Source organism: Buteo buteo, chromosome 21 (genome assembly GCF_964188355.1).
Source record: "Buteo buteo chromosome 21, bButBut1.hap1.1, whole genome shotgun sequence".
Classification (NCBI taxonomy): Eukaryota; Metazoa; Chordata; class Aves; order Accipitriformes; family Accipitridae; genus Buteo; species Buteo buteo.
In genome coordinates this window covers 2,965,094-2,983,245 of record NC_134191.1, presented here as the reverse complement: position 1 = coordinate 2,983,245, position 18,152 = coordinate 2,965,094, and the positions used below count along the sequence as shown (strand labels likewise).

Below are 18,152 nucleotides of genomic sequence, written 5' to 3'. Positions count from 1 at the left end.
GTAACTTATTTTGTAAAGATGTGTTTGTGCATCTATTTTGAGGTCTCATGCAACACTTAAAACACATCCCTTGTTTCTAGAGTAAACACTGGCAACACTTCCAAAATCAAAATGTGGGACTGGTACGAAAATGGATGTATTGTCACAGCAGAACCCCAAATTCAACTTTGTCAAAACAGCATTTTAATAATACAGAGTCTCATGCTTTTAAGACGTGTGTGAGTGATACACCATTGGTATACATGTGTATATTTATATTATATATAAGCCACCCATAATAAAACTGCTCCAGATCCTGTGCCAGAGTCTTCAGACTGACCATGTCTTCATCATCCTCAAACATGAAACAGTGTTAAGTTGATCAAATGAGAGCTTATCAGAACAAGACCCATATCTTTTTCTGCAAGTCTTATTTTGCTTTAATTTTCTTATTTAGCCCAGTTCCTACGATTAGCTGGAGGAGAGCGGATGGGAAACAGATACCCAGAAAAGCTAGGAGACACAGATCAAGTGGACTTCTTGAAATCCCAAATTTTCAGCAAGAAGATGCTGGACTCTATGAGTGTGTAGCTGAAAATGTGAGAGGGAAAAACGTGGCACGAGGACAACTGATATTTTACGGTAAGCAGACTGCCTACTTTCAGGGAGTTTTATTGTATCAAGTGCAATATGCAGTAAATATTTTGTGAGAAAGTAATTTTGGGGGATATTTTTAAAATTACTTTCTTTTACAAACAGCACATCTCAAAAAGGGTGTAATTTGAAATAAAACCTGTCTGAATGGTGCATATTAATTGAGAATCAGAGCAGTTGGAGCAAAAGCGCATTGCTGGAAGGACATTGGCATGGTAACATGCAGAAAACACTTGTGAACGCCTCATTTGCCTTCTTGTGGCTGTGAAGGTAAAGCAGGTATTCTGGTGGAGCATTGTCGTGGTTACAACTTGGGATATATTACCTATGTGTTGCCCCAGCTTGTGTTAATAAATGTTAATGGCTTATAATCAGTTAAGGACTGCTTTCAAGACGGATCACTGGTTGCACAGCCTGGAAAGTTGGGATTTAACCATGTCACAGCCAGCAGACTCCTCTTCACCCAAAGACTTCCTACACCTGCTCTTCTTACACTGGAATCAGAGCCATTGATCCAGGCACAATAAAAATGTAAAATTTCAGGTTCATAGGCCTTCTGTGTTAAGTAGAAGATGCGTTAGTACCTCTAATCCTGATACAAGTGTCTGCCTATCCCCACATTTCTGCTTGAAACAGCCCCATCTTGCAAAACAAATTAAATGCTTCTAGGGGATAAACCAAGCTTGCAGGGGGAAAGTTTTACTTGTTCTGATTTACTGTGGATTTACCCACGTAGAGGTGAATGAGAGTCACAGAGAGGGGTTTTAGAGGTACGAATGGGCTGTTGGTTTGGTGCTTAGTTTCTGTTTGATATTTTTTTGGAGGGGAGAAGGCTGCAGGTTACATGCCCCACATGTAGGTGAGCGGAGATCTCCCCACCATCATAAAAATCTTTCTTTTGTTGCTGCCCTGTTACCGTCTTCAGGAGCATAATAGAGTGTCATTTTTTATTGAACACAGGGAGAGAAATTCAGTTTTTTCTCCCCCAAATGCTCCTGAGGGCCCAACTTCTTTAAGCAGGGAAGATTGGGTTGAACTCCAGAGATGAGAGGAATGTTTTTGATTTATAGTAGATTTGCCACAGAAAAAGAGTTTAGGAACTAACCTTCCTGGCAAAAATGGATTGAATTTGGTGAGTAATGTAATTTTTATTTTTTTTAAGGCATATATAAGGATGGTTTAAAATTGGAAATACTTCTAAAATACATTTCATTTAGAAGTCAGAACTTTTGGGGCTTCCAGTTCAAGTGAACGCTTCTTCTTTTAAAAAGGAGTGAAATAACAAAAACAAAGTGAAATCTTTCATGTTAAGGAAAGAACCTGGGGTTGATTCAAACTGGGTTTTCTTTTTTTAATTAAAAGACTTGAAGATTTATTTTTCTGTTCATCAAACAATGCATGTTTCTCTTGATTTTTCCCATGTGAGTAGTAAATGAAAAGACTCATCAGTTTTACAATTTTGCTCAACCCACAGCCAAACCTGCCTTTCTTGCAAAGCAGTAAATTGAGCCTTTGGTATACTCCCACCATAGCATATATTAAGTTATAATCTAATTACCATAATGAATTTACCAGTCTGGATTCCATTGCTGGAGGACTGCAGATCCTACACAAAAGCTGCCACTGTGGCTAGTGCTGGTTTTCACACTCAAGATGGCATTTCAGCAAAGAAGCTCGAGATTTTATGGGAAGAGGAGTGTCCTCCTCTCCTTCTGTTTGTGATTCTGGGAACTGTCTTTACATCCGCTTTTCTTCATGTGAGCAGAGGAGTTCCCTATGGAGAGGTGTTAGCCTGCCACCTCTGCTGGTTACTGGTTTTAAAGATAATTGACTAAAATATCATCTTTGTTGTCTTGACGATGATGAGTTACTAGTTTATGCAGTTTTCAAGGATAGCTTGTGTTTGGTGGCCATTTAGTACTGAAAAGAGATCTCAAAAAAAAAAAACCTTGCCTTGTAAGCTAGGCTCTGGAGTTCCATGTGGCAGTGAAGGTTTTTTAGGGAAAGTAACTTACTGTAAACATTTTATGTGAATAGTTGAAACAAAGTAATTTTCCTTAATAATTTTTCTTTTTAAAGCTGAGAAGTGTTATGTTGTTATTGAAGTACAACTGTAATGTTGGCAGAGGTTTTCAGGTTACTTTTGGCGCGTTGGGGCTGGCGCCCAGAGCAGGGAATGCTCTGGAGGATGAAATATGGGCGGTCGGATGTGCCGTCTATGCGCAGTGACATGCTCTGTCACAACGTGTGCCCTGGAGATGACAATCTGGCTCTAACGGTGTGACTTCTTTAAACTCGGTTATCCTCCTCTTTGCATAGTATAAAATAAAAAAAAAAAAAAAAAAAAGAAAAAGAAAATTAAATTCAAATTTGCCTGCTTGCTGTAGGTAACCCAGCATTGCCTCTATTGTCAGCTTCTTTCAGTGCTCCTGGAAGTTGTCAGGGAAGGTTGGCTTTTGCTGTATTTCATTCTTGTATCAATGTTTATTTTTTTCCTGTGTTAGCATATCAGTGACACTGAAGTTGTTTGACATTCTCGTTGCAGCAGGAAAGGTTAATTAAACGTGTAAGATCTGTTCTTCCTCCGTTTTCTGTGCTTTGAGCCCCTGCAACAGGCTGTGTTTTATTGCCCTCCAAAAGCATTTGTTCTGAGTGCTGTATGTCCTACTTGATAGATAGACCTTCATGACAGAAGAGATGTTGATGTTAATGCAATTACAGTGACTTATACCTCTTTCCTTGACTATTATAACTCTGAACAACATATCACTTGTTTTGTTGCCGTAAGTCTCCTGTTCTGTCTGCCGTTCCTAACCAGATACCACGTACCTCAAATTAGCTCCTGAGAGTTAGCAAATCAAACCGCAAAACCTCTTCTTTGCCACCCTCGTTTAGCAGCCATAAATGCATGTCGTGCTGCATCCCTGACTTTGCAGCTTGTTCCCCGCAGACCCCGTGCCAGCCAAATCCCTGTGGCTGAGGCAGGTGAGGTCCCTGGTGCGAGCCAGCATCGGCACGGCCGGAGCACATCACTGCCACGGCGCTGGCTGCCCCGACACCTCTGCTTTGAGTGCCGGCTTTGCCATTGAACTCAGCAGCGAGGGTCCACCGTGCCGTCAGCTGTGTGTTTTGACACGCAGCATTTCAGAAGCACTCCCATTGACCTGATTCTATTTTTAATCTGGCTGCTCATAAATTTTAAATTTGATAACCCTCCGCGAGGCTAAGATTTATGTGCTGAGCAAAAAACAATGCCAACAATTTTTTTTTTTTCAGCTAGTTTAAAAAGAAGTTGCCTTTTTGTTCATAAAACCAGCATCAAGGAGATGGTTATTTATTATCCCTGCGGACGTTGTTTTATTCATGTTAAGTTTAGATGCCATTTCAGTCAGATCTTCCTTCACCAGACAGACAGTCACAACCCAAAGGTTGTCCTGAGCATACGACAAGAGGCAATGGGCAGATGCACAAGCACAACAAACTCATAAGGCGTTGTTGTGGCTGCTTATGTCTGTGCTCAAAGCCTTTCCCACAACAGACGAGAGCCTTTTACCCCTCTACAGCTCTGCTGACGTGCCTTGGCCAGGTTCTCCCCACTGACCATCGTTAAAGGTCTCCATACCACCACACCATTGTATTGCTCTCCTGGCCTTTTTTAAAATATGAGTGTATCTTTTTATGCAAAGTGTGAAATGAGGTGGTTGTGCCAGTGCTTACTGGTTGGGCTCCACTTCAGTGTGCATTTAGGCTTTCCTGCATCGACTCTATCTGATGAGACAATGCAACATCTTGATATCCCCCACCCCAATGACATGTATAGTCTGAGTAACAGAAAACAGAGAAAAATAGCTGCAGGTCAAGGTGATCCGAATATAAGCATGTTCAATGGGGCTGGTAGCGACAGCACTAAGAAAGCAGCACTGGGGGAGGCTGCTCCACCATGCAGGCAGGTCTGCTGGGCTGGAAACGGGCACCCCAGTATAGGCAGGGGTGCTTGGGGCTGAGGAGCTGCACCACCGCTGGGAACGTACGGCTGCCAGAATTATGACCAAAACCATGCAATTTGGCATTGGGCTTTCCAGTCAGATCAACACTGTCTTATGCAGCCTAGAAGAGCGGGAAAATATCCAAGTATCGAAACAGCTCGGTTTTGGCCAGCTGGGATGCGGGTGCTGACTCGGTGTCACCAGGGTTGCTCCAGGGTCCTCCAGCATCCCTCTGGCCTGAGCTCATCCAGTCCCTACCCAGCACCTTGCTGGCAAGCCAAGGTGAGGAGGAAAATATTACAGTTAAAGTGGTTTCTAAAAGCGTCAGTGAAGCAGATCCACATTAGCAGAGAGACAGACTTATTTGTAACTGATTACAGTTCTTTGCAGCATTTTGTAAGGTATTCAGCAGAAGCCATTTAATTGGCTGGACCACTTTTCAGATTAAATACTTCTCAAATCAAAGTCCCACCAGGAATTTATGCATCTCCTTAATTTTGCAGTGAAAAGAGTCCCCCTTTCATCAGTGGCCCTGTGTTTTATTTGTGTGAAAGCTACTTTATGCCACTCTATAAAAACAACCTCAAATGTAAATCATATTATGCTCTTCATTATGGCTAGAGTCTAAAAAGGAAATTTGCATAAGTGAAAATCAGGCAGTTGTATGTCTGTACTCCGTTTAGGTCCCAGATCACAGATAATTTGCTGAAAATTCAAAGCCACTTGAAATAAAATGAGTTTCTGGACTGATAAAAATTCACATAAATAGGACAAGTATATATTTTATTATTAATTACAATTTACATGCCTCACGAGAAAACCCAGTTTGCTACCTGTTACGCAGATACATTGCCAACTGATTTCTCACCTTCAAGCATCTCCATGTTCATTTTATTTAAAGTTCTCAAATCCTATGTTGTTTCAGAATATTGTGCCAATTTAACTCTCGGTTAATCACCACTTAAATGCTTGGCAACAGCCAAATCCGTCCTTCCAGAAAGGGGCGGTTGGCCTTGGGAGCAGTCATTGCAGTGCCCAATCTCGGTTGGTTACACTCGTCCTGGGGAAAATCACTGCTCAGATGGAGGATGTCTTGACTTTTGCCAGTGGAATATATATTATCTCAGACTTCAGTGCAGGAGGGAGTAAGTCTGAGTTTTGAATAATTTGCTGCCCAAGGGAAGTCTTGCATCCAGAACAAGTTTCTGCACAGAGAACAGGCATGTTTCTCCCCACTTTTCCAAGGGATTGCTGGAAGCCTGCTTATAGAGAAATCAAATTTTAGGAGATTCAGAAAAAGTGCTCGAATTATTATCATTTTGGCTTGGAAAAATAGCTCTCCAGCAGGAGAAGCAAAAATACAAATAGGTATGAGAAATGAAGTGTGAAGGCTACTCATAGAGCACCCCACACCTCCCTTACTCCCCTGGGTAGCTGCAGTCTAGAGCGTCAGGGATAAAAAATAACCAGATCCCTGAGGACTGGTCTTTATGAACGTGCCTGTAATACCTACAGACCTTTGGTGCCTGGCATAACTGTGGAGAAAATCATGTAATGGTGCAGAATAGCATATGGAACAGCAGGCAAATAAAAGGTAGGGTCAATTTAAGTATTTTTATCAGCTAGGTTAACTCCTTCACATTTTCATCTGTTTCTTTTCCTCTGATATTTAATATTTTGGTCCCAAGCACAACTCCCAGGCTGGTTTATTGTGGTCAGTCTTCTAGAGAGGCAGAAAGGAGGCATCCTGCTGGAGTGGCAGTATCTGGTGAACTTTCCAAAAACACAGGCAAATGGAGATCATTTGGGTGCAACATTCAAGCAAATGACTTTGGTGGAGGATTTGCATAGCTTTGAAGTTGTATAGATTTCACATAGTCCTTAATTGGCAGTAGAGGTCAAGAGGAAGGGATTAAGAGAAGGAAAGGAAGAGAAGAGGAAAAGTGATAACTTAAACTCTGGTTTCATGTTCCTGTGATCATTGGGAAGGATAACAAATTAGAGACATACGGGTTTCGTTTACAGAAGCTATATCCCCATTTGGACCAGGATGACACGTGCACCAGGATGATGTCTGCACAAACCTTATACACTGGCTGCATTCTTTGTTTTTAATTACTCATGTATTTTTCTCATCTGTTTTTCTTACTTCTTATGCTTGGCTTTCTGGTCTTTAGACTTTTCTGATCCTGGGCTCAGTGTCAATCTTCTCCGAATAGATATAGTAATGGACAAGTCATTCAGCCTTTCATCTGCCATTAATGATGAATTACACAGCCTGCACTAGGTCATCAGCTGCTATAAATTGGCTTAGGAACACTGAAATCAATATACACCAACTGAGAATTGGATTCTGTATATGTTATTAGTACCTCATTTGCTTTAGTCTTTTTGGTTGTTTTGAACTCACAGACGATTGCAAAGTTCTACAGATCTATTTCTGGTTTATGTCTCACATTGCTCCCATAATTCTTTGGTTTTGTTACTTGTTTCTGATGTGATGCATCATCACCAGCTGTGTCATTTCATTTTCAAATGCTGTTTAGGACATGATTTGTGGTCCAGCTTTCCAGTGCCCACTTTTGCCTTTCAATTTACTACAATGAAGGACAGACTCATTCTGGACTTTTTGGTCTTAGAGAAGTAAGAGTATATTTGGGCATACTTTCCTACTCACCTGGTTTGAATTGCCCCTCTTTGCATTGGTGAAGACTGGAAGGTGATCAAAGGTAAACAGGTTTTTTTCGGACTGCTGTCATCATTTTTGTTCTGTCCCCCTGAGTACAAATTCCAGACAGCTCTCATCACCAAGGAGGGGGATATTTTTCTTTAAAGCTATCCTTATGTAAGAGTCATGCTTAGATTTCTAAGCTTTTTCTTCCACTTTATAGATTTAGCATATGATTTTTTCTTGCAATTCAGATGAATTCTTAATCAGCTTCCATGTAATTTTTTTTCTTTAGTACCAGATTTTTCTTCCAGGACGTTTCCAAGGCCAGTAATATCTAAGTACTCCACGTAGGGCCAAAATATTTCCAGACTCATCATATGAAAGAATTCATCTTTGGTCAGCTTGACTGAAATGATCTGAAGGACTTTTTCTAGAGCACTACTACCAGTCACAAATTAAACCTTGTCATTATCTCAAATAATGTCGCTATGCCAGAAAATGTTGTAGTGTGGAGCTGGTTTCATATCCTTATTTGAATTATTTTAATTATCATGCTTGAAATCTTGTGTCACATTACCATGTATTGGTATGATCCCCAATGGGAGGCTGTCAAATTTCATTATATTATGGTGACTCTCATTTGGTGGCTCAAACGTATTTGCTGCATGAACCAACCCTTGTGTATTACTCAAGATTAAGTCAAGAGCGTGCCTGCTATTCTCTGAAATGAGCTGTTGAAAGGAGAGGTTGACCTAATTAGAAAAGTCTCCCAAAGAGCAGCAGAGAATGAAGCTCCTGTGAAACAAAGGACTCCTCCAGTTTTCACTGAGATTTATTTTTTGACCTATTATGCTCATTCTGTAGTTGTCTGCATCATAAATGGCTTTAGGATGGAAAGCTTAACCGGTTAAAATAACTGGAGGAGGTGAAGAGTGGTGCACGGTGCAAGACTGTGGCTTGCGGGTGCTGCACAAAAGAGTAAAATGAATAGTGGGGGTGGCAGCTCCCAGCGCTTCCAGCACCGCATGTTTAAATCTCGGCGCTGTTACTTAGGGCAGGAGTTCAGATGTGCAACCTGCAAAGTACAGCAGAAAGACTTGACAGGTAAAGTTTTTTGCTGTGTTGGGTGAGAATTTTCCTTATTTGGGGAGTCTGCCTGAAATAAGGATAAATTCTGAATTTTCTTTCCTTCTCACACAAGAGTTATCTTTCTTTTTACATAGCATACACTTACATGTTATAGAGCACACCTTACCTTTCATGGGTTTTCCTGCTTTACAGGTTACTTTCAGTTGTTTTGTCTGGATTTTTTTGTTTTCATGTGGGAAATCAGTAAAACACCCAGTACTGCAAAAAAGACGAATGGATCTGTGTGGTTTTTATAGAGCTCCTTTCATGGTATCGTAAGACTCCCTTCAAAATTATGAGTTGGATGCTGTTAGAATAGTAAATATGTAAATTCATGATTAATTTGCAAATGTCCTTGAGCCACTGAACCTATTGCAGTAGCGCAGCGTGTCTCAACTCGATGGAATTGTTCAAGTTCTTACTCCAGATGACAGAATTGACTTTCATCTTCCTACATTTAAAAGCTTTCCCTTTCATATCTCCTTAGATACAGATAATAAACAAGCTTAAAGTATTACAGGGGCAGGAGGGGCAGTCGGAGAAGTAAACACTGCTTGCCTCTCCTTTTCAGCTACTTCTTTTGCTTCCGCATTGTCATTGCGTTCAGTTCACCTTTCTGCTATTTTTGCAAGTCCCTTGGAGTTAAGGTGCTGTGCAAAATTCTTCAGCTTTCTTCTGTGCTTTGTAGGCACCGTGAGAAGAGAAGTGTGTGGTGTGGTCGGTGTGGCATTAAGCACACATCTGTCACGGCCTGAACACAGTTTTAAAAGGCACTCAGCTCTCTGAATGCGTATATCCAGCATCACGTCATGGTAGACATACCAGTATTTTAGGTATAATCATACCAACTGTACGTTGAACTTACCATTTTCATAAGATATTTTTTCATTTATCCTTTCAGACCTTTCTCTGGCCCCTGTCCCTATCCAAAGGAGATATATAAAGTTGTTACCTGTCTTTGAATAATCTTACTTTTTTTTAAAATCTGATTACATGGGGAAAAGTATTAACCAGGTTCTTGGAGACCTCTGCTGGTAATATCTTCCTACTAAGTCTCTCAGATTTTCTTATGTCAAAACAGGGCAAATGACCATTAAAAAAATCTGAACTTGCTCTCTTTTTTAATGGGACTTTCTGAAAAGTATTGTAGGTATATCTAGGCAGATAGGGTTTATGAAGGTAACATAAGAAGGTCAGAGGTTTTGTATGGTCTGCAAAAACACATGGCAATTTTAGTGGAATTTGATTTGCATGTGGAGTCTGGCTAAACTTAACCTCTATTTAAAAATAGCCAACAAACAACAAACTCTGATAAAAATATGTGAAACACAGCTAAAAATATAATCTCATAAGTGTCTGAAAACTGCCAGTACCAGTTTTCCCCAAATTCTACCAAAATGTAAACCCAGTATCTGCTTTCAGACTTCCTAGGTTTGTTCAATGTCATTAATACAATTACTGAGTCCAGAGATTTTTCATACATATGGAAGATCTTCCTATGGCAGTACTGGTAGATATGGCCCTAATCTAAGACGAGACTGAGAATTTGGACCCAAAGTAGTGCCTATAATCATGGAGGCCTAAGTTACTACAATAACCTTAATTTCAATGGAGAGGTAGTTCTAAATTACAAGTTTTGAAGTTGGATGCTAAATTTTAGAGCTTTGAAGCCTAAATCATATAGATCCTGAAGAAGAAAATGCCTGTATTTGAAGGACCGGGGGTCTAAAGGTGTCATTTATTCCACTTGGGGCAGCACATAAACCATTGCTTTGTTTTTGTATGATGATCAGGTTTTCTGAAGCTAGTCTTTTTCATTAAGTGTTTTTATTAAAAATAAAATGAAAACAGGTTCTGATTTTGCACGTGCCACCTTCAGAAAGCAGAACTGGACTTAGAAGGAAAAAATAATCTTTATCAATTATTAAGCATGTTATTAAATCCAACTCTTAAATGTGCTAATAAAGAAAGAAATGGCCGTTTGCTTGCACCTAGGGAGTGCACTGTTGATTACAAACACAAGGCCTTATTCTTTACTTCTGCGTTGCAGCTCAGCCCAACTGGATTCAGAAAATCAGCGATGGACACGCAGCCATAGAGGAAAGCGTCGTCTGGGAATGCCGAGCGAGCGGGAGACCGAAGCCCTCGTACCGCTGGCTGAAGGACGGGGAGCCGCTGCTGCCCCAGGTAGGCACCGCTGGAGCCCTCCGCCGGGGAGGAGGGTTGCAGGCTGTGCAAGCGCTTTCATGCTCTACCAGCTTTCTGATCTCTGCGTGTTTTATTACTTTTTGGAATGGAAACAGAAAGGATGCTGGTGCTCTGAAATCCCCCCCCGTTGTGTAGGCAATTCCTTACCATGCCTGGTGGGCACCTCTGTACAGCTTCGGGAGAGCTGCTGTTAGTGACAAGTAGGACGCATGACGGCTCTGCGTTCAGAGATCCTCCCTGAAATGAAGGATCCATGATACAAACCTATGGGTGGAGAGACCCTTGTGAAGGAGAGGGAAGGGCCGAATAGGACTATGGAGCCTGCAGCTGCAAAATGATCACCCCGGATTTTTTTTTTTTTTTGTTTATAATGTTCAGGTGAACTTCAGCTGCTAATGAAACCTTAGTGTTTCTGCTGGTCTTTAACGGCATTCCCGCTCCTCCTGCCAAGCTGTGTCCCTGTGTGGGTGACCAGGAGCATGGTCTGCTACTGCCAGGGACACGAAGGGCTGCCTAAAGAAGGGTGATGCACAGGAGCTGGGGGAACATGCCCCCTCCCACCACCATGTCAGCCCAGCCTCTTGCTGGAGAGTCATTGCTCGGTCCCACCATCCCCCCCATTATAACCACAAACTAAAACAAGTCACCAAAGCATGGGTTTCATTGTAGCTGGCATTTTTTTCCCTTCGCTTATTGTGAAAGAATATGGCAGTCCAGATTTGATCAAACCCTGATAAAGATTGCACAAATATTAAATTTCTGCCCTACGGCCAAGTAGAAGGCCAATAGCTCTTTATATTACTAGTTTTTTAAATGGTGAAACTCCTGGGGAGGGAGGGAACACTTTGCTGTACTTATTAAAATTGATAACATGAGCTTCATATCCTTAGGCTGACAAATGATACCCTGGTCTTTTGTTCCACACACTAATTTTACTTGCTTCACGCTGGTCACTAGCAGATGGTCTTGTACTTAAATCACGTTAGTGGCTGATATGAAGTAAAGGATCATTAAATAATTAATATCTATATTGTTTTCAGTAAACTGCAGAGGATTTTAAGTATTTCTCTCTGTGCTAGCTAAGATGGCAACCAATCTTACTACCCTTCATTGCTGTATATACTCATAATACCATTGTTTTAAATGTTTTAAAGAATACGGTTGGCTGTGATATGCCACTATGGATCAAAAGTGCATTTTTTGATTCAAGTTTATCTACTTGAAAGGGATATTAATCTAAATGGTTTGGGTATTAAATCAATGAGAAGTCAAGGGAAAGTCCTCCAATTTAAATTGCATTTACCAACTCCTGTATTGGTTTTACCATTTAGTATCTAACCTGACATAAATTTAGCTGGCAGACAAATAGATTGGAGCATGCAAATTCTTCCCATTACTGCTACTTTTTTTTTGTCCACCTTGGTATAAAATACAGCACAACAACCGCTAGTTTTATGTTCCAAGGAAGGATCTCCTTACTCACTTTTTTATTTGTTTTACTGTTTCCTGCAGGGCAGAGTTCAGCTAGAGCAGGGCTCGCTCACGATAACGAATGTCAGCCTGTCGGATGCCGGCATGTATCAGTGTGTAGCAGAAAACAGACATGGCATCATTTTTGCCAGCGCAGAACTGAGTGTCATAGGTAAGTTTACTTTCCTGAACACTGCAAACCTTCCAAAATCAGTAAAGCCTTCACCCAAGCTGGTTTTGCCAAGTTTCAGCATCTGAAGCAGAAGTACTACTGAGGATCTTTGACAAGTTGTTGTTTTGAAGTAAGGCATGAAATGAAAACTTGAGAAAGTGGATAGACAGAGAACAGAGTTTTTTTACATCATCCCATCTTCCCGTGTTCGTCCAGGTGACTTGAGCACGGAGAGCTGGCAAGCTCACCCAACTTCTTGCTGGTTAGAAACATTTGGAGAGACCCAAGGATTGCAGTTCAGAGCATACTGGAGAGTAACTGCCTGCTTGTGGGCTGCAGAGACTGACTCTCATGAGGAAACGTTGAAAACCCACCTGTCTGAATAGACCTTTCACCATTCTAATGGCAATCGTAATGCTCCTGTCCCAAACCCTTGCCAAGAAAAACAACTTCTGCCCCACCTGTTTTGTGCACACCTACTCTACTTGTCTCAGTTAAGATCAGGAGGACCTCCTGTGAATCCAGGTGGTTACATACTTGATGGGAGGGAGTAGAGATTACAGAGCCAGGCTCTTCCCAGTGGTGCCCAGTGCTAGGACAAAAGGCAATGGGCACAGACTGAAACAGAGGAAATGCCATTTAAACATAAGAAAAACTTCTTTACTGTGAGGTTGGTTGAATACTAGGACAGGTTGCCCAGAGAGGTTGTGGCATCTCCGTCCTTGGACATACTCAACATCCAACTGGACGTGGCCCTGGGCAGCCTGCTGTAGCTGCCCCTGCTTGAGCAGGGGTGGGACAGGAGCATCTCCAGAGGTCCCTGCCAGCCTCGGCTGTCCTGCGAGTCTGTACATCATTCACAAACGTTGCTCTTGTATGAGTGGCAGGCCTAGAAACTGATATGTCAACATAGATAAGTAGTTTCAAAGAGTTAAATAGAATTCATGATTACAAAATAGTGGGTTAGTTGTTTTCAAAACGAATGTTCAATAGCATCATTCCCTGCTTTATCTTGAAGAACAAAGCACGAGGTCTTTTCTGATTATGGCATTTTCAATTATCGGTCATTTTTTATCAGCAGCGATAGATGGCTGCATAGAAGAAAAATTCATTTGAAAGATTGTCAGTCTTACTGCTCAAGAAAAGTACAATAATGCTCAATAAATTAGACTTCACAGTGCTAAGATTTATTGGACGTGTTACTGCATGAAAGAAATCAAAATAAACCCACTGATGCTTTTCCTGCCTATTCAAAACACTGGTAAAAATGAGCCTTTTTGGAGGAAGGCAGATCTTCTGAGAAGACAGGGGCTTAACCCTTGTTGGTGGGTACCTCCAATGCCTCCCCGTGCCCGGCAGCCCTGCAGCACCCAGGGGCCAACCTCACATCTGCACAAAAAGCAAAGACCTTGCAGAGCCTGCTCTTAAAAACCTGCCAGATAACCTGTATTTGGCTTACTTCTCATTTGGGTTATGCAGTCTTGCTTCTGTATGTCACGTGAAAAGTACCAGAATGGTGTGCTGCAGATTAATTTCTATGGGTCTGTGATTTCATTTGGCATATTTTTAAAGAAAAACAGTGTGTTTTCCTTTTCACTAGAGTTTTCAAAGGAGGTCAGTATTCTGAGCTCTCACTGAGAAATCTTAGCTTTTAAACAGATCTTTCTGAGTATAAAAATGGTTATTTTAAAAGGTCCTGAAGTTAAGCACTTGAAATGATTAAACACCACTAATAGCAAGTGAGATTTACAGCAAAGTTAAGTGAAAGAGAGAAATGGAAAATTGTAGACAGAGCTTTTCTCAGAGTGATTCTTCTCTATTATTGTTGCCAATTATATTACCTGGAGTCTTCAGCTAAAACCAGGATCCTGTTGTGCTGGGCATTGTAGAAATGCGTAGTAAGATGCAGTCATTGCCTTAACGAATTTTCTGGCTAAATGTTTAAGAAAAAATTTAAAAATGAAGGGTGGCCCTAGAGTGAAAAAAAAGTCATTAAAATCCTCATTTTACAAACAAGGTGTGAAGAAATTAAATGCATTACCCCTGAAGTGGCACAGGGAAGCTCTGATAGTGCTGAGAACTGAGCCCAGAGCTTCTAAATGTCAGGTGACAATATTTTGAACATCACAGAATAAAACCCGTATCGTGCAACTCCTCTACCTCATGCAGGACCAAGAAGGAAGTAGCAAATGATTTGCAAAAAACCCAGTCTAAACTGTTCTTTACAGAGATGGAAATAACAGGATTATTCAAAAATCTGTTTTGCTCATAAATTTTGCACAATCATCTGAGAAACTATTTCCAAAAGTGATAATGTTGTATTAATTATAATAGTACGATGTAAATAATAGTCGATCTGGTTCTGAGGGCATTGGTGGGAAGTTGTCCTCAGGATGCCTCCTTTAATTTTGAAATGTTTTACATAGCTAGTGTTGGTTTTCAGATGGCTCTTTTATAGTCTTTATTAACATACATGTCTTCCTCTATGCTAAAATGAAGTCAGCTATCTATGATTAGACATAGAAGACAAGACAGCTTGGAGATTAGTGAACTCTGATTCATGAAAGTGGAAGATGAGATCTATTAGATCATAAAGCCCATCCCATTATCAGCATAGGATTATGTTTTATTCAACTCTTTTGCGGCAGGAATGATATCCAAAAGAATTGAGGCAGACAAGATGCCCTAATGAATTTGCTTTCTGTATCACATGGCAGGTTTTTGTCTCCTAGCTGCTTCAGGTGAGCTTTAGATCATTTTATGGAGCATCAAGCAGATGCAATGCACAGTGATCTAAACTCTCACCTCCCAGGGTGCAGCAAGAAAGTAAGTTGAGGAAAATGCTGCAAGCTCGGGGGATACGGGGATGGTGCAGGAGGCGTAGGATGCAGGCACGCAGCTAGCAAAGAGGGTGAAGAGAATTAGAGGGGACTGGGCAGAGTTTGCTGCCACTGATCCGTCAGAAAGCAAGCTCCTGTCAGCAAAGACGTAGTGAGCAGAGCAAGAGTTGTTCATAAAACCCTAAAACTCTTCAGCTGCCTCACCTGTTTGCTTTGAGCTTTCTATATTGAAAAAATTAATAGTCCTACTTGGTATAAATAAAACCTTCTGGTCGTCTTTGGGGAGTTCACTACCAGAGTCAGTCTAGGGGCAGCTGCCTCAAAGCTCTGCCTGTCATCGGGTCCCATCAAATAAATCATTAAAAATCCTTTGAGGCAGGAATTGGAAGCCAAACCATCTCCTCCTTCCCTGGCCTGCCTTACAGCCAGGCTGCAGACTGTCTGCAGGGCTCTGGTGGTTGCTTCAGTGAATATCTGACTGTTTTTCACAAAACAGGAGTGTGCCCTGAAGGGACTAAAAAAGATGATTCAAGAGTACCTTGTACTCTGGTGCCTACTTAAGTCTTGCCTTGTTTTGCTTGGTTCAGGACCTGGCTGTGTCAAGGCCTCCCACCTTTATAGCATTAAAATAAAAGATACATTATGAATATAAAGCATAAAAATGCCAACTTTTCTGGAGATACTAACAATTCTGATTAATTTTATGGGTTCTGTGTTTGTGACAATTTTCCTGTATGCTGTTGCTCTGCACATAGCAATGTTCGACAAAATTATGATCGTGCTGTTATGACACAAAAAAGGAAATACATTATACAGTTCATGCATGTGTAGTATTTAGGGGTGCTGCTGCAAATAAGATGTGCGTGACACTGGGTTGCTGCTGCCTGCCAAGGTTACTATTTTCTGAGGTTTGTAGCTGAACATGCATTTCTAAACAAGTAAAGAGCTGAAGCATTCAGGTGTCTGTTTGCCCCATCCCTACGTGCACATAGTTCATAAAGTCAGATCATTTAGGAACTGCAAGTGAGAAACAGTCCTGGAATATTGTTAATGTTCAAAAGAGCCTGACTTTGTTTTTTCCAGAGGGAATTCTGATCTGGTTTTTGTTTTCTTTTTTTCTTTCAGCCGTCGGTCCAGACTTTTCCAAAACACTCTTGAAAAAGTTAACTCTTGTTAAAGTGGGCGGTGAAGTAATCATTGAGTGTAAGCCGAAAGCTTCCCCCAGACCTACTTATTCTTGGAAGAAAGGAAAAGACATCCTAAAAGAAAATGAGAGGTAATATCTTAAAGTAACCCTTTCTTTCATTAGCTTGTTCCAACCCAGGGGCTTTCAGCAGTGAAAGCTAAATTTGTCATTAATAGCTTCCTAAAATAGACTTGTAAATAAATGTGAAAACAGCTAGTGTTCAATCTCAAGGAGCTGGGAGTGAGATTTCTCTTCCCATTGTGTTCATCCCAGTCTCTGTGTACTATTAAAGCATCTCTGCCAAGAAGCTGATGAAGATACATTCTAAAAAGCAAATATTTTGCCTCTGCATTGCTTTAAATAGCCATTGTTTTTGAAAAAATTTCCCAGGTAATAAAACCCTCCTCTGCAAATTACACTGCTCTGGTACATTACTCAATGTCCCACAACCAGGAATTATTTGGGGTCAGTAATTAATTTGGCAGTCCTAACGCCTGACTTGGAGGTGGCTTTTTCAGACTGGCCAAGTCTTTTTTGGGGGGAGTTTTTTTTCCTTTTTTTGTAATTCAAAAGGAGAGCATTAGTAGGAAATAGGAGCCTAGCTTTTAAATATGCATACATGGTTTTGCAGTGATTTGTTGTTGACTGTATACAAGTGTGGTTGTGATACCTGTCCTGCTTGCACAGCACCTGAGAGCAGAATCCAGAGAGCTGTTCTTGACAGTCCTCCAAAATATGATGTGCCACTAGCATTGACGGGAAAAATCCTGTCCTATTAATAAAGGTCAAAAAGACAGAAATTACAGGAAATTGTTATTTTTAAAAGCTTAAACCTGTTAGAGCTGTTCTTTTATCTTGGAAAGTCTAGTCTTGCTCCATTCAACCTGCCTGCCTGTAATGTACATTGAAATATATACTATGGTGATGTATATCAGTATGCAAAGAGCTATATAATTCATTTAGAGCCAGATGAGTAAAATAATGAACAACCTATTTCTGACTTATTTAGCTCCTGTTACCTGGTCCTCACAAAGCTATTGTCTATGGACCGTTCAGCTTCACCTCTTGGGATAAAAAGAGCTGGGTGATCGATTACACAGAGCTTCCTCCAGCAGCCAGGGTACAAAGCTGTGCGAAGTCAAAGACACTGTTCTCCTAGGCATGGCACAGTTCTTTCTCCTCATTTTAATTTAGGAGTGAGAGAGGAAGCATTAGTTTATTTGAGCAAAGGCTTAGGAAAGGAAAGGAAATGCAAGCACTGTGTTTCTTGCTTGGTCACTGCTGTGCAATGCTGAAAACAAAGTGATTTTTTTTTTTTTTTTTTAGCACTACTCTCTCATCTGCAAACTTACATAAAAGTTGGATGCTGTAATACAGCAGAAACCCCTGGATCCTGATTTCCCAAGGGAATGTGGCTCATGCAGTGGTGGCATAAGGCTGGGTGGTAACTCGGGTTGCCTGTGTATTCTATTCCAAGTAACTTTTGAACTGGTTATTTGAACTGGCTGCAGATGTTTCAGCTGGTTTCCACCAAGGTTAGGAGAGGAAGAGATAGACCTCAAAAATAGCAGGTTTCTTCAAAGCTTTGTGAAAATAGGCAACTGGGAAAAGGAGACGCTATTATTTCCCCTCAGTGAAACCCTTGTCACCTAAAGTCACGCCGTGGTAGACATGAGGGAGTCTGCACCAGAGCACCCCAGGAGGGTGCACACATCTGTGTAAGTAGTGCAAGGCTGTACCTACAGCGTTGTCCTCGCCGACCTTCTCCTGAGGCGTATAGGCAAGCGGCAGGCATAGTCATAAAAACTTGCTAAATAGTATATAACTTGCTGTCTGCTGGTCACAGTCCCAGTGCCCA

At 41.1% G+C, this 18,152-nt stretch overlaps 1 protein-coding gene across 1 annotated transcript in view; it reads left to right on the top strand.

Moving 5' to 3' along the window:
- The window catches only part of LOC142042644 (contactin-4), a 307,150-nt gene that overhangs the window by 228,985 nt on the left and 60,013 nt on the right, over positions 1-18,152 (top strand). The window contains exons 8-11 of the mRNA XM_075052777.1: positions 437-621; positions 10,469-10,605; positions 12,139-12,268; positions 16,234-16,384. Of these exons, the coding sequence (XP_074908878.1) occupies positions 437-621; positions 10,469-10,605; positions 12,139-12,268; positions 16,234-16,384 (603 nt within the window). The remainder of the gene's footprint in view (positions 1-436; positions 622-10,468; positions 10,606-12,138; positions 12,269-16,233; positions 16,385-18,152) is intronic.